Source organism: Ambystoma mexicanum, chromosome 8, assembly GCF_040938575.1.
Source record: "Ambystoma mexicanum isolate Mex_15411 chromosome 8, UKY_AmexF1_1, whole genome shotgun sequence".
Classification (NCBI taxonomy): domain Eukaryota; kingdom Metazoa; phylum Chordata; class Amphibia; order Caudata; family Ambystomatidae; genus Ambystoma; species Ambystoma mexicanum.
This window is the reverse complement of record NC_090929.1, coordinates 435,922,427-435,936,764: the sequence shown is the minus strand read 5'-3', so window position 1 is coordinate 435,936,764 and position 14,338 is coordinate 435,922,427. Positions and strand designations below refer to the sequence as shown.

Sequence of the window (14,338 nt, the reverse complement as noted above, 5' to 3'; positions counted from 1 at the left end):
GCGAATGATAACTGTATTGCCCTATGGCCAACTTGTTTATTGAATGGGTATTTGCATTGTCTCTGGATGTGCGGCTGTGTCTGTTCTTTTCTGTCTGTCCGTTTTTGTTTTGCGCCCTTAAGCCTCCGGGTTAGTGGTGTGCAGTACATATGTGATAAAATAAAGTAAAAGGTGGACTGGCTGGTCCTCAAACAATGCTGAAACCGCAACTGGAGAGGCTCAGCAGAGCCACACACTGGTGCCTGGAGAGAGAATGCCCGCTAGACCCACGGAAGAGACAAGAGGTAATCCGACCCTATAGGTAGAACAGATGGCACCAATCCAGCAGAATCGAGATAACAGGAGAGGCGGGAGAACCGGAGGGGAACACAGCAGGAAGAGCCTCAAGGGCCTAAACATGCTCGTCCCAGTGGTTGTGAATACCTCAAAGAAAGTGAATAATACAAGGGGACTCATCAGACTCATCCGAGTGGTTGTGAATAACTTAAAGCAAGAGAAGCGTATAAAGGGACTCATATTTGTCCCAGTGGTTGTGAATTCTTTATAGACGGTGAAGGACAGTTCATTAATTCCACAGAGTGGTTGAAGTCTAATCCAAAGATAGAAGGGATAAGAGTTGAAACCCTACTGTGAGAGACCAAGGAACTCTATTGAACGCATTAAGGGTAAAGCAGAAAAGGTGGATAAATCCCCTAGAAGAAATAAAGGGCTTGATTCACATGGTTACCAAGAAATATTTGAAAATAGATTTTTAAGGCTGGAAGAAACCTGTCCTGGAGGAGTCGTTCTCCTGGACCCCTTTCTTTTCCTTTATTTAATTTTTGGTAGGGTTATAACAGGATAGCTTTTGACAGAGGATAGATCATTACTTTGGACTGCCATATTGACAACAAGGCCCATAGTTAGTTATATGTTAGGTATGGCAAACCTTTGTGATGGGGACAGATAGGCCTTTTTTCTTAATATTTTAATAAGAAGAATTGTAAGCATGCCACCATTTGGTCCGCCTCCTTCTTCTGACCTACCACACATGGGAGTGGAGCTCCTTCTAGATCTCATTGATTCTTCTTGGAAACGTGTCCTCTGTTGGTTATTATAAACCATCAAGTCAGAGTTCGAAATTGATTGCCCACTGTCCTGTGGGAGCCCACATCACCCATCATTGAAAGACCGCTAAAGTCCCCCATTTACGATAGTGGTTAACAAGAATTTGGACCAAACTAGCAATTGATAACATTTTGTCTATGAGTGAGATGCCTAAATACCTTCAGACTTGGAGGCTGATTTATTTGACTATCATACCGTTCATTATAAATCCATGTTATTTCATGTCTTCTCACATGATTGCCTCTGACTCAACAGTTTCAGATCTGATGCTGCAACATTATGTGATGATTTCTTTTATCTAACTTATTCGTTGCTGCATTACGTTTTTGCGGCAAAATGTTATTTAGTGTAATGAGCAGAGATCTCTTTTGTATTTTGTTTTTCTTAAAACCAAATTGATTATATAAACGGGTGACTTTATACCACACTGGCTCTTACAGGTGTGAAATAATGTGGCTTTTAGGCTAACTTTATTTTGGCTGCTTGCACTTAAACGCCTACATTGATAATGTGAAGAAATTACACATATTGTACAAGATTGCTAAAAGAACCCAGAACTGCAGAAACTGACTGGTAAGGTTTATGTGAGCTGTTTTCTCAAAATATGCTTCTTATTGATTGTACCCTTCCACAGATTGCTCATCTTGGATATATTTGTTCTGCTTTAGCAGATCTTTGAAATATTTTAACAGCAGGGGGCAATATACGGCAATTGCATAGTGGTCCCTCATCCCTCTTACTTCAAGAGGACAGACATCCCTGAGGATTTTTATGGAGAGCAAGAGGACTTAGTGTACCTTGTTTCCTACATTGCAGGAGGCAACCTGCCTGGATACCTTGCCAGAGGTGAAAATTTTCCCTGCTGCCACCCAGGCAAGCCTCTGGCTGCTTTCCAGCATCTGATGGCAAAGGCAGTTGACACCTTAGGGCTGTCGGCTCCTTTATGTCCCAAGGTGCAGTATGAATTTACTGACATCCTGGACAAGGGTCCTAAAAAGGAGACGCTCTTGCCTTGGCTGTCTGGGCATTGACCCCAATGGCGGGAGATTTCCTCCGATGCCTGGGCCCTGGAGCTCGTGCGTAGGTTTATTGTCTGTCCTTCTTAAGAAAACATCCTAGCAGACCCCCACCACCTCTATGCCAAACGGATCAGGGGCTCCAGGAAGAAATGAGAACCCTGTTGAAAGGGGCCGTGGAAGAAGGTAACGCCTGAGCAGAGAGGTTCGGGCTGGCATTCCATGTATTTCCAGGTGCCCAAGAAGGGAGGTCCCAATCCCATACTGAACCTCAGGGCCTTGAACAAGTTTCTGAGGAAAGATACATTCAGGGTGGTGATCTTCAGAGAGTTTCTCCACACTCGAGTTGCAGGACTGGCTGCATTCCATAGACATTCAGGATGCTTACCTCCATGTGCCGATATATCAGAAGCACAGGAAATTCCTGAGGTTCCTCATAAGTGACGAGGACGATCAGTTCATGGTGCTTCACTTTGGGTTGACCTCTCTCTAAAAGTAACCCGCATTGCGCAGATGGTGCATCTCTTCCAGAAACAAACCACCTTACCAGTGGCTTCCTTCCTCCGCCTCTTGGGTCTCATGGACTCCTGTATTTTTCTAGTACCAGAGGCCAGGCTTCAAATTAGATCTTTACAATCGCTCCTGCGAGGTCAGTGGTCCAAGTACCTCGATACCCTCAAAGACGTCTAGGTCCCTGGCCAGCGACTTTTCCTGGTGGGCCAGCAGCAGCAACCTTCTAGCGGGGGAACCCTTCTCGCTACCATGGCCTCGGGCTCGAGTAGTCACGGATGCGTCCTTGAAGGGTTGGGGCGCTCACTACGAGGACTTGTAGGTGAGTGGCCTTTTGGTAAGCAAGTAAAGACAGGTGGCACATCAACAGACTGGAGTTTCAAGCCATCGGGCTAGCCCTGAAGGCGTATGCCCCGTCTCTGAAGGGGAAGCTGTCTTGAAAAGGGGTAATTGCTCCCTGGGGACCAGCCCTCATTAGCATAAATTATCCACCTATAGGTCCGCTCGTGTTGAGCAATGAACTCATGCCTGAGAAATGACACCTTCAGTATAAATTTTGCATTTATTGGACATAAAACATAATAAAACATAACGGTGAATATAGCAGCAACTTGGCAATGATGGAAATGTCAGTTAGAGAAATCACAAAACTTAGAGAAACAGTCTTACGCCCCTTGGATGGTATCTTCAGCGCTAGGAGACCCTGGTTGTATTAAGCAAGCTGCTGCCAGCCCCTTCAGATAACAGCACTGCAAGGTGCCGCACAAGGCCTCATCAGGTTCCGGGCACACTCGGTCCGCGGATGAATCTCCCCCCACCCCCCAGTTCTGGGTGCTTGCAACTTTTGTGCTCTCGTGCCATCAATCAGCATGACGCACAGTGCCAGAACCTTCTTCGTGCAAAATGTTTACCGATGGAAAAACCCAACTCTCTCTGAGATGCTCCTTGCGCTTACCCCTCCCTTGGAGCCCATCTGCGAAAGCTCAGGAATGTTTATCAGCATGGGCAAGGCCGTACCAGGCCTTCTCATGTGAAAGAGGATATGTTTACAAAGCATGGCAGAGCCACTGTAACAAAGAGAGGAGCTGAAATAATATGCATTGCAATTAACCCCTAATGAGCAAGCTTTACCAGGCCTGCACTCTCTATAGTGCTCCAAAGACTGGCTATCTAAGCGCTATGTGGGTGCTATAATGCTTCAAACACTCAAATACAGGTCTCTATTAGCTACTAAACTGGGTCCTCGGCCCTGTCTTTCTATGCACAATGCATAATGTAACCTTCCACCCCTACTAGGCCTGCACATTCCTTGTAGCTCACTAATGCTTAATGTAGCTGCTACCAACACACTACTTTCAGCATTTATCACATACTTTGAATAAGATATTAGTCTTAGCTGTTAATGTAGCCATCTAAGGCCCTAATATGCAAATATGGCACTTTGTATTTCACTACAGAAGCATGTCCTGGTTTTGACAGATAATACGGTGGCCATGCACTCCCTGAACAGCAAGGTGGCGTGCGCTCCCTCCCCTTTTGCAGAGAAGTGATGCAGCTGTGGTTCTGGTTGTTGGAGAACCGGTTCTCGGTCTCAACAGATCATCTGACGGGGACCAAAAACAGTTTGGCGGATGCTCTGAGCAGGCAGAGCCCAGTCTCACACGAGGAGGTCTTCACTTTCCGGGGCACGCCTGCAGTGGATCTGTTTGCCACGGAGTCCAACATGAAGTGTGAAATGTTTTGCTCAAGGGAATTCCCAGCGAACAGTGCACTAGGGGACGTGTTTCTCGTGGATTGGACCTTCCCTCTCCACTACGCCTTCCCTCCGATTCCTGTCATTCCTTGGTTTCTTAGGAGGTGGTTGAGATTTCGAGCATCCATGATCCTGATGGCCCCAGATTGGGCGGGGAGAAAATGGTACTGCAATCTCCTGTATCTGACCAGGAGTGCTTTGAAATACTTGCCTTGTGTATAGGCGATTTAAAAATAAACATTACCAATTACCATCTGTCCACCTCACCTTTTGTCTCGGTGTCCGAGTCTTCTCACGTGGTCGGAGGGTCTGGTGCTCCACCCAACTCCAGATTCTCTCAATGACATGCGTGGCTCTTGAGAGGATGAGGTATGACGACTGGGACCTCCAGAGGAGGTACTTGAGGTATTGCTGGCTGCACGCAGACCTTCTACTAGATCTCTGTACATGTGCAGGTGGAGAAGATCTGAGGCGTGGTGCAGGGAACGTGAAACTGACCTTCTCTCTTGCCCCACCACCACAGTGATGGAGTTCCTTCTGCCACTGGCCTCTTCAGGCCTTCAGGTTGACACAATCAAAGGGTATTTGGCGGTCCTGTCTGTGTTCAAGAGATCCCCAGACCAAGATTCTATTTTCACCATTCCAGTAATGGCCCAGTTCCTGAAGGGCCTTCTCAACAAGTTTCTGCAAACCCCATTTGTAGTCCCAGATTGCGTTCTTAATCTGGTTTTGATTTATTTGATGGCGGCTCAGTTTGAGCCTATGCACGCATTTTCTTTACGGCTTCGAACCTAGGCGCTCAAGATCTTGTGTGCTGTGCTTTGAGAGAGAACTTGCTGCGAGGAACGTTGGTTCCTTAACCCTGGACCCTAGTGACAGTGGTCACTGATGCATCTCTGATAAAATGGGGTACTCACCTGTTGGAACTGACAGTGTGCGGACAGTGCTCTCCTCAGAGTCTCAGCAGCATTTTAATTTGCTGGAGTTTAGTGCGATCCGCCTGGTCCTGGCCACCTTCCCCTCCTCTGTGAAAGGCAAGACTGTGCTGGTTCTGACAGACAACACAGTAGCCATGCACTACCTCAACAAGCGGGGTGATGTGGGGTTCTTGCCGCTATCCAGAGAAGCAATGCGACTGTGGTTCTACGTTCTGGAAAACTGGATCTCTGACAGCTGCTCATCTTGCCCGAAGAGAGAATGTCACAGCGGATGCCTTGATCAGACAGACTTCAGCCTCCCACAAGTGTGAGCTCTGCCAGCACGTTCTGGATGAGGTCCTCTTCTGGGGAACTCCTCAAATAGATCTCTTTCCTTCCATTGTGAACAAGAAGTGCAAGGAGCTCTGCTCCAGGGAATTCCTCACCAGGGAGATCTGGGGATGCACTGACGGCCCAATGAATGTAAAATCATCTTTATGCATACCTGCTGATCCCTGTCATTCTGCTGGTTCTCAGGAGGTTACGACTGTTTGGGATCACGTTTATTCAGACTGGCCCCAGAGAATGCGGTACCCAGAGTTGATGGACCTGTCAGTCTGCCCTCCTCGGTGCCTCTAGAGAAGAGTTGACTTGCTCCCCCAATTGGAGTGGCGGGCCCTCCACCGGAACCTCAGCAGCCTGAACCTTCATGCTTGTATTCTGATAAGCTGAGATATGGGAGTTGTCAGACAACGTCCTTGATGTCTTCCTATCAACTCGTAGACCTGCAACAAAGTTGATTTATGCCTGCTGGTGGCGTACATTTCCATCCAGGTGCCTGGAGAGGGATTTGTACCCTTTATCCTGTCTGTTATCGCCTGTTTCAGATTTTTTGCTGGTCTCGGTCCAAGCTGAAGCCTGCAGATCGGCACTGTTAAGGGATACCTTGCTGCTATTTTGGTTTTAAAGAGGACCCCGGAACAGGGCTCGTTCTTCACTTTCCCAACTGTTTTGCAGTTCTTGTGGGGTTTGTGTAACCAGTTTCCTCTGTGCCAGTTTTTGGCTTCGGTGTAGGATTAGAATTTGGTTTTGACATTCCTTATCAGAGCACCGTTTGAGCCCCTCCTGTTCTATTATGTTGCTCACCCTAAAGATGATTTTCTTGTTTGTCATCACTTCTCCGAGACTGGTGAGTGCGCTTCAGGCGTTGCCTGTTAAAGAGAAAGTGACATTGAGAGTGAGACCCTCTCTTCTTCCAAAGGTGGTCTAGGGCTTTCATCTCTCTCAAAAGATCTATCTTCCTGTGTTTTTGCCTCCACCTCATCCTTCCAAGCAGAGGAACAATTCCATCTGCTGGACCCGTTGCAGGCCCTCAGCTACTTTGTCTCTCGGATTAGAGAAGCCAGGAAAGATGACCAGCGTTTCATTGGTTACGCTCGGGCAAGTGCTGACAGTTCTGTCGCCAAACAGACCTTAAGGTGGATCATTCTCTGCATCCTGTAATGCTGGCTGGTAAAGATGTGCCTGATGGTCTCATAGCTCATTCTATCAGAGGAGTTGCTGCCACCTGTTCCCTGCAGAAGGGAGTTCCTGTCCTGGACATCTGCCAGGCAGCAACATGTGCGTCTCTGCAAACAAACGTTTGCTAAACATTACTGATTGGATGCCCTTTCAGGTGAGGACACCTATTTTGGCTAGGCAGTCATCCAGACTTTTCTGGTCTAGGTGGTGTTCTTGCTTTCTTCCCGCCTCCAGTTCTGGGAATCTATCATAGATGAGAAATCCATGGAATGTAGGAATTCATTAGAAGAACAAATTCCTTACCTCTCGATATTGTTCTGTCTGATGGATGTTCCTCCCATGGGTTCCTCATTGCCCTCCCAACCTGCCCCAGTACACCCATCGTTCCAGGGTCACTAAGCGTCAGTTATAAGGAAAAAGGGTGGAACTAAGGCCATGCAGTGGGGCGCCTCAATCCATATGCTGACGCCAACGTCCTGTCCGATGCAAGGCAAGTAGAGGTATATGGCAGAGTCACGCTGTGCCCTTGGTGGTGGTAAGGTTTCTGAAGATCAGCTGTGCTGGAGATGCAGTATCATAGATGAAGAATCCATGGGAGGAACATTCATTAGAAAGAACATTACCAAGAGGTAAGTACTTTGTTCTTTATCTTGGAATACTGGCATATAATGATGCAACCAGCATGGATTTGTCTTTTTACAGTGGAAATACTGGCAATAATTTGTACAGCCAGTTTAAAAAGGCCTTTTCATGTTAATGTTAGAGGACATTTTTACCGTGCACTATCACCACCGAAGTGGTCCCTTGGCGCTCTGGCGGCTCTGAAAAAGGGGAGGAGAGGGGGTGGGTTAGTGGGAAAAAGGTGGAAAAGTGCAAGAGAGCAGTGATGTGTTGTTGGCAGCCTCAGCCCGGTGGGTCCGTTGGTTGGGCTTGGGGTGTTTTATGGTCGATAGTGGTCATGTGCTGTTGTGCAAGTCTGTATGGCTTGTTTTGTTGTTGCATTGTTGTGAAGTTTGTGCGGATTGCTGTGTTTAAGGCTTGTGATTGTGTTTGGTTAGTTTGAGAGGTGTATGCAGAGGGTTGGAATTGTTAGTTGGTTGGTTAGTTGGCATTGCTGTCCTTGCAATTATCGGATTCCATCTAGTGTGGTACATGCTGACATTCACATTTCTATCTAGATGCGACGCAAGTTAGTGTTAGAATTCCATGCGAGTGTGGCACATGCAAATAATCACATTTCTATCTAGATGCGAGCTAGGGTTCAGAATTCTAATTGTGGTGCATGTTAAGAATAACATTTCTATCTAGATGCGGCGCAAGCTAAAGTTCAGAATTCCATGCGAGTGTGGCGCATTTCTATCTAGATGCGACGCAGGCTAGAGTTAAGAATCCTGAGTGTGGCACATGCCAACGATCACATTTCTATCTAGATGCGACGCAGGCTAGAGTTAAGAATCCTGAGTGAGGCACATGCTAACAGTCACATTTCTATCTAGATGCAACGCCAGTTAGGGTTCAGGATTCTAAGTGTGGTGCATGTCAAGAGTAAAGATTTCTATCTAGATGCGGCGCAAGCTAAAGTTCAGTTCCCTACATGTGTGGCACTAGCTAAATTGGCAAGTAAGTTCATGTGCATAGTAAGGCAACATTTACAGTCCATTTACAGTGGTCACACGTCTTCCTAAGTATGTCTTGGTTTAAGTCTATGGCAGTCTATGCTTTGGAAGGTAAGGTAGAGTGACAGGGGCTTTCTGGAGTAGAGTGATTGCTCTACACTCCACCCATGCCACACTCAGTTTTGTTGGTGTCTGGCTTCCTTTGCTTCCCCTGCGGACACCTCCAGACATGTCCTGGAGCCGCCTATGTAGGAGCCACCCTTTGCTCCGGGCCCTTAGCAGCAAGGGCTGCCGGGCAGGGGGCTGCCCTGGGAGGGCCAGTCAAAAAGGGGCCAGCCAGCCAATCAGACCACGGGGGACGGCTGGGAGGTGGGAGGAGAGGGGAAGCAGGGACACGGGGCCGACAGCGCTGCGGGTAGGGCCCGGGGGGCTCAAACACCAAAACAAAGCCCAGATCACAAGGCCCAGGAGGGTCGGGCTCTCACCCACGCTCACTTGACCACGCCGGGATGCTGAAAGTATATTGGCATATGTTGTGTGCTAAGGCATGTATTGTTTAAAATTCCCCCATTATTTAAAAAAAATTCTGGTTTGGACAGGCAACTTTATTCCCTCCTTCCCCTTATTGGTTAGGGTTCCATCACAATGATCAGTTACTGTGCAAATTCATCATACTTATTTATTCCCTTTGAATGAAATAAATCACCCGCCGGCACTGCAAGTTTTCAGAAGGTCATGGTCCAGGTTCCATGCTCAAAGGCAGCTCACACTGTCCTTCGTGACAGAGGTATGAATCCATTGATGCCTCTGAAGGTCAGAGGACTCGCAGAAGACAATCCTCACATCAGTTGATAGTAGAAGAGCAGCAGCAGCATCGTTTCCCAATACTGGCCTTTTGAGATAGTTTAGTAGATGCTCCGGTCAGGATTCAGCACTTCAAGGCAGGACAAAGGAGGTCCCCTTAAGGAAGTGCAGTTTAGCAGTCTTGCCTTGTGTCTTTAATTTGAATGGTATACACTAAGAGGCATCAAATGTAAAGGTACCTTTAGGTAGATTTATGCTAGACTTGGTTAGCCACCAACTGATAAGAAGTAAACCAGTCACACAGGATGTCTCCCATAAAGGCAAAGGTTCAGTTCAGTTTGTGGGAAAGCTCATAACACTTCCCAGGAAAACGTCTAAATCTGCGCCTCTGTCAGAACGCTGGTGCTTCTTGGTGATTCTTTGTTCGGTTGAGTATTGTGAGGGGTCAGAAATGAGGCGGACATAAAGTGAGAATTGTGCCATATTTGCCCCTGTTCTTTCGGTAATGCCCTTTGGCTTAGGCAGTGCTGGCTCCAGGTTTCCCCCAACTGACATCTCATATCAGGAGAATTGTACCAAGTTTGACTTTTCTTTTCAGTTCTATTTGGTCTGTGTTAAAAAAAATGCAAGCTAAACACTCTTTAATGTGCTCGTACGTCCTGAGCCCCCTTCCAGGCTGACTCACCGGTTCACCGTGCAGCTGCTGCAAAGAGTTTGTGTTGGGGCCAGCTTCCCCTTCTTGGCAGAGTCTTGTTTGGTTCCCGTGTCGGCTTCGAAGACCTTCGCTGCCAGACCCAGTGCAGCTCCACAGGACCGCGTCTCCCTGGGTCCCGCTGCACACCGTTCACCTTAGCTTCACTGGAGATGCTCTCTGGTTCTGAATGCCTCCAATTCGCTGCTGGCAGACGTCTCCTTCTCCCCACAGCTCTGGTCTGTGGAATTGCTTCTGCCACCGGTGTTGCTTCCTGCTCCACGTACTCTACAGCCTTTCTCCTCTCTCCTTTTTCGCTCCTCTTGCTGCAGCCGATATGTGGGTTTAAATGTCCCACACAGCTGATTAGGTTTGTGACAACTAGAATACTCATTACTATTAGCGTCACATTTCCTCCACATTGACTGCTTGCTCCTCTTGTCACAGTAACTGAGGATTTCTGGGACTTGGAGTCTAAGTATGTTTCAACTGATTAAGTCATATTGTTGAACAGTTGTATTTAAAATACAATCACCACCATAAACATCAGATGTTTCATATGTTCTAGGTTTACCATGTACACATGAAGACTGAAAAGGGTTTTGTTTAAACAAACTGGCTTTTGGAGTTTTACAATTAGATGGTTCTAAATAATAACAGGCCATTAAAAACTCTGGAATTAAGGGATCTTCTTCACCAGAAAGAGCAGTATATCACTTCTCTCCTGTTGGAGTCACCAATCTCCTGACAGCCATCTCCTCCCATGTGATCGACTCCGACTAACAACCCCAGGGCCAGGATCAGGTAGAGGCTGCCTTCCCCTGACCACATGGGAGGAGACTTTAGGCTGAGGATCAGTGATGACTCTGCAGGATTCATTACATTATGAAGCGAGAACTGCTCCTCACCCTCCACCTGGATCCAAAGAAGAAACTGACCAATACCACCTAGAGCAGGGGTCTGCAACCTTAGGCTTTCTACAATTCCAGTGGTCAATCACCATTGACAATGCTATCTAGAACTGATGGGAGTTGTAATCAAAAACCATCTAACAAGCCAACGGTTCCAGACCCTGAACTAGAGCTTTCAGCAGATAAGGCCCAACTTCTATCTTCCACTAGCTCTTGGTCTACGGCACCGCCCTCTGGACCCTGGCAATACAACCCACCAACCCCACCCTTCCCTTTCCTCATTGATGCCCCGCAATGTGACTGTTCCCTCAGGACTCTGCTGTAGTCCCTTTCCTCTTTTTTCTACTCTCCTGCTCCACCTCGCCATGTGCTTGTTCCTCCACTCATTCCAAGTGTTCCCCTTTTGGACACAAGGTTCCCAACTTCACCTCCACTTTCAGTTCCCATTGTGAGAGGGAATCGCAGGCCACACACTTGTCCCAGTAATGATTGGGTCCCAGAAGCCCCATGCACAATGTACGGAAATCAGGCACTGAGAGCCAGTGTACACTAGATATGAAGAAAGGAAAAAAAATGTTTGCTCTGACATAGAGGAGAACTGGAAGACAACCTGAAAGAAAAGGCAATCTGCATTAAAACCTGAAGGACCGAGAATGAAAACTAAAACAACCACCCACAGCTGCATAGCCATTTGATTGCATCCATGTGGACTTGTGGGCATTACATGTAGGCGGAGGAGCTGTGCACTGAGGCCATGTCCCGCTGACATACGCTGCATCTTGCAGTTTGAAGGAGTTTGCTGTACAAATGGCTCCGGGCCTATCCCCATAGGACAGCCCCCATAAGTATGGCGATTAGGGGACTATGGATTGGGAGTACTGTAGTCACGCTCGGGAGGATAGGGCAGGGGTGACGTGTAGCCTCGGAAGCAAGACGACGCAGAGCAACACTGGTTCGATCCCCAGGTCCGCGCTTAGAAACCTCTGGGTATTAAGTGTTTTATAAATAACCTATTATATTATATTACGGTGAGTAACCTTTTTGTGCCTTTGACAGGCTCTTGCTTCCATATGCTCTTGAAATGACTAGTTATAATTCTTTTATCCATAATATGATCCTATTCCATTTGATTTGAGTCTGTCTTGCTTTTTATTCTATGGAGAACATTTGTTACTATTGTGCAAATTGGTATGTGTGTTTCTGCTTGTTATCCCCTAACAACCTCTCTTCCCACTGAGCCACACTGTGTTTACTTTTTACTGTTTTTTTTGTTTATCTTATAAAAGGAATCCTATTTCTTTTCCCTCAGGACTATGAAAGCAAACTACAGGCACTGCAGAAACAGGTGGAGACCCGGTCACTGACTGCTGAAACCACAGAGGAGGAGGAAGAGGAGGAGGAGGAAGGTGAGTCGAAGTAAATGAGCAGGCTATTAGTAGGCATTTCAGTACAGTGTCAGATTACGTTAACCAATTCCTCCCTTGCACAGATCCTATGAAAAAGGTTTGGGTGCATGCTGGATCTTGAAATGTTGTAACAGCCACAAGTGCAGAACGCTCAGGTTTCCCGTGGCCATTCATGAGAAAGCTATGCAGTCCTGTTTTTGCTTGGAATTCTGGGACTTGTAGTATTCCTAAATTTAAAATTGGAAAAACAATTCTAGAAGTCCCTGAATCCAAAGGAGAAACTGGGTTGACTTCTTACGCATGGTCATAGGAAACCTGAGCAAAACAGTCTGACCCCACTGTCAGAAGTGTGGTCCCATCTAAATACGTGAATTTGTGTGCAGCCCTACAGACAAGGAGTGTATCGGCCATGTTTATGCCCTAAAAATAAGCAAATACTCCCAAAAAAGGAAAACGGAGAGTAAAAATACTCCTAACAAAAAATAAGAAACAGACAGGAGATGCCTCTCTGCCTGCTTTGACCTGCGCAGCTCCATGTCTATGTTTGGACCAATAGAACATGTAGAAGCACAGGAAGAAACTCTGTTAGTACTACCTTATCTGAAGCTGTAAACTGTGCCTTCTTAATATGCATGTTTTAATAGTTGCAAGTAAATATTTATTACAAAAACATTTCTATTTTCCTGTTAAAATATGTTCTTCTAAAACCATTGGTAATGAGACTTTCTAATGGATTCCTTCCTCCCAAAGATTCCTCATCTATATCCGTCTCCCAGAAACTTTCTGCCACCACGGGGTGCAGCACAGCTCGGCGTCGGTCTGCTCGATGCCTCTTTGAGCCCCCCCGTCAGATAAGACGTCGGAGCCAGTATATTTGAGTCCTTTTTTTCTGTGGACTCTGCTTGCTTCAGGAACACAGCTTCATTAGAAGCTTCTCATTTAATTCCATGCATAATCCAAAGTGCTCTGGGTTTAAACACTGCAATCCCGCGGGTGTCAAATGTCCGTTCCTGACCCCCACAAGATTTGTTTTATACTGTTTTGGGGAGGGATCCAATACGCAGGACTGCGAGTAGTCAGTCAATGCACGCCAAGGGCTTCGAGAGTGGACGGCAAAACTCTTCACCTTTTTCGGCAAGAAAAGACATTCAACCAACTTGTTCGAAGTCACTGGACGTGGATCGCAGAACTGAGAAATGTTCCCTACATCACAAGGACACAAAGAAGCATCGCAAAAGGTTATGTTCACCCAGCTGGTCCTCAAGACATCATTCTTTTTCAGGGATTCCTCTGAGGAAATGGAGCTGCAGGTACCTTTCCAACCCAATCCTTCACACTGGAAGAATAAGAGTTATTTTGGCTCAAGATGCTAATTATCGCATTGGCGCTGACAGCCACAGCAGCGCTGTCCGGGTCCATTACGCTCAGACGAGCCAGCAGAGACCCTGCAAAGGACCGTGACAATCTGTGGGAGGAAGGAATCCATTTGAAGAACAAATTACTTACCTCTCAGTAATCATTCTGATGGATGTTCCTTCCACGGATTACTCTTAACCCTCCAAACCTGCTCCACTTGGCGGATAGCTAGCACACCCTGGGTTATGCAGTATCTCGGCTTCAGAGAGTTAGGGAAAAAGGGTGTAACTAAGGTGATGAGGCAAGGCACATCAATATTTACTGGCCTTGACAACATATCTGGTGCTGGGCGCATAGATTGGAGCTACGGCAGAGCTGCGCTGCTCCCTCTGGTGGCCGAAATATTTAGAAGAGCAGCTGGGGTGACCAAGTCCCCTGCTTAGATTTGGTTACATCTACTCTGTTGTCCAAGGGGGCTGGATGTCGCCCCAAGCTAGTGGATAATGCCTGGAAAGTTGGGGATTGGCAGGTATTTGGTAGGTCACCTAGTCGTGCACTACGAAGTCCCTGCCTCAGGGCTGAGGACGGCCATTTAAGGAGGCAGATACTACATCTGGGAAGGTGAGACTGTAGCCCATCAGTGATGCAGCTTCTAGTGGATATTCTCTTCCCACAGGTTACTCATCGCGGAAGTTCATGTTCTTGCTTGTTGCTCTCTGCTCCATAATAC

The 14,338-nt window shown here is 47.0% G+C and overlaps 1 protein-coding gene across 24 annotated transcripts in view; it reads left to right on the top strand.

The window, feature by feature from the left end:
* KIF1B (kinesin family member 1B) overlaps positions 1–14,338 on the top strand; it is a 2,119,562-nt gene that overhangs the window by 810,716 nt on the left and 1,294,508 nt on the right. For all 24 annotated transcript variants that reach the window (XM_069609972.1, XM_069609971.1, XM_069609973.1 and 21 more), the window contains one exon: positions 12,156–12,252. In XM_069609972.1, the coding sequence (XP_069466073.1) occupies positions 12,156–12,252 (97 nt within the window). The remainder of the gene's footprint in view (positions 1–12,155; positions 12,253–14,338) is intronic.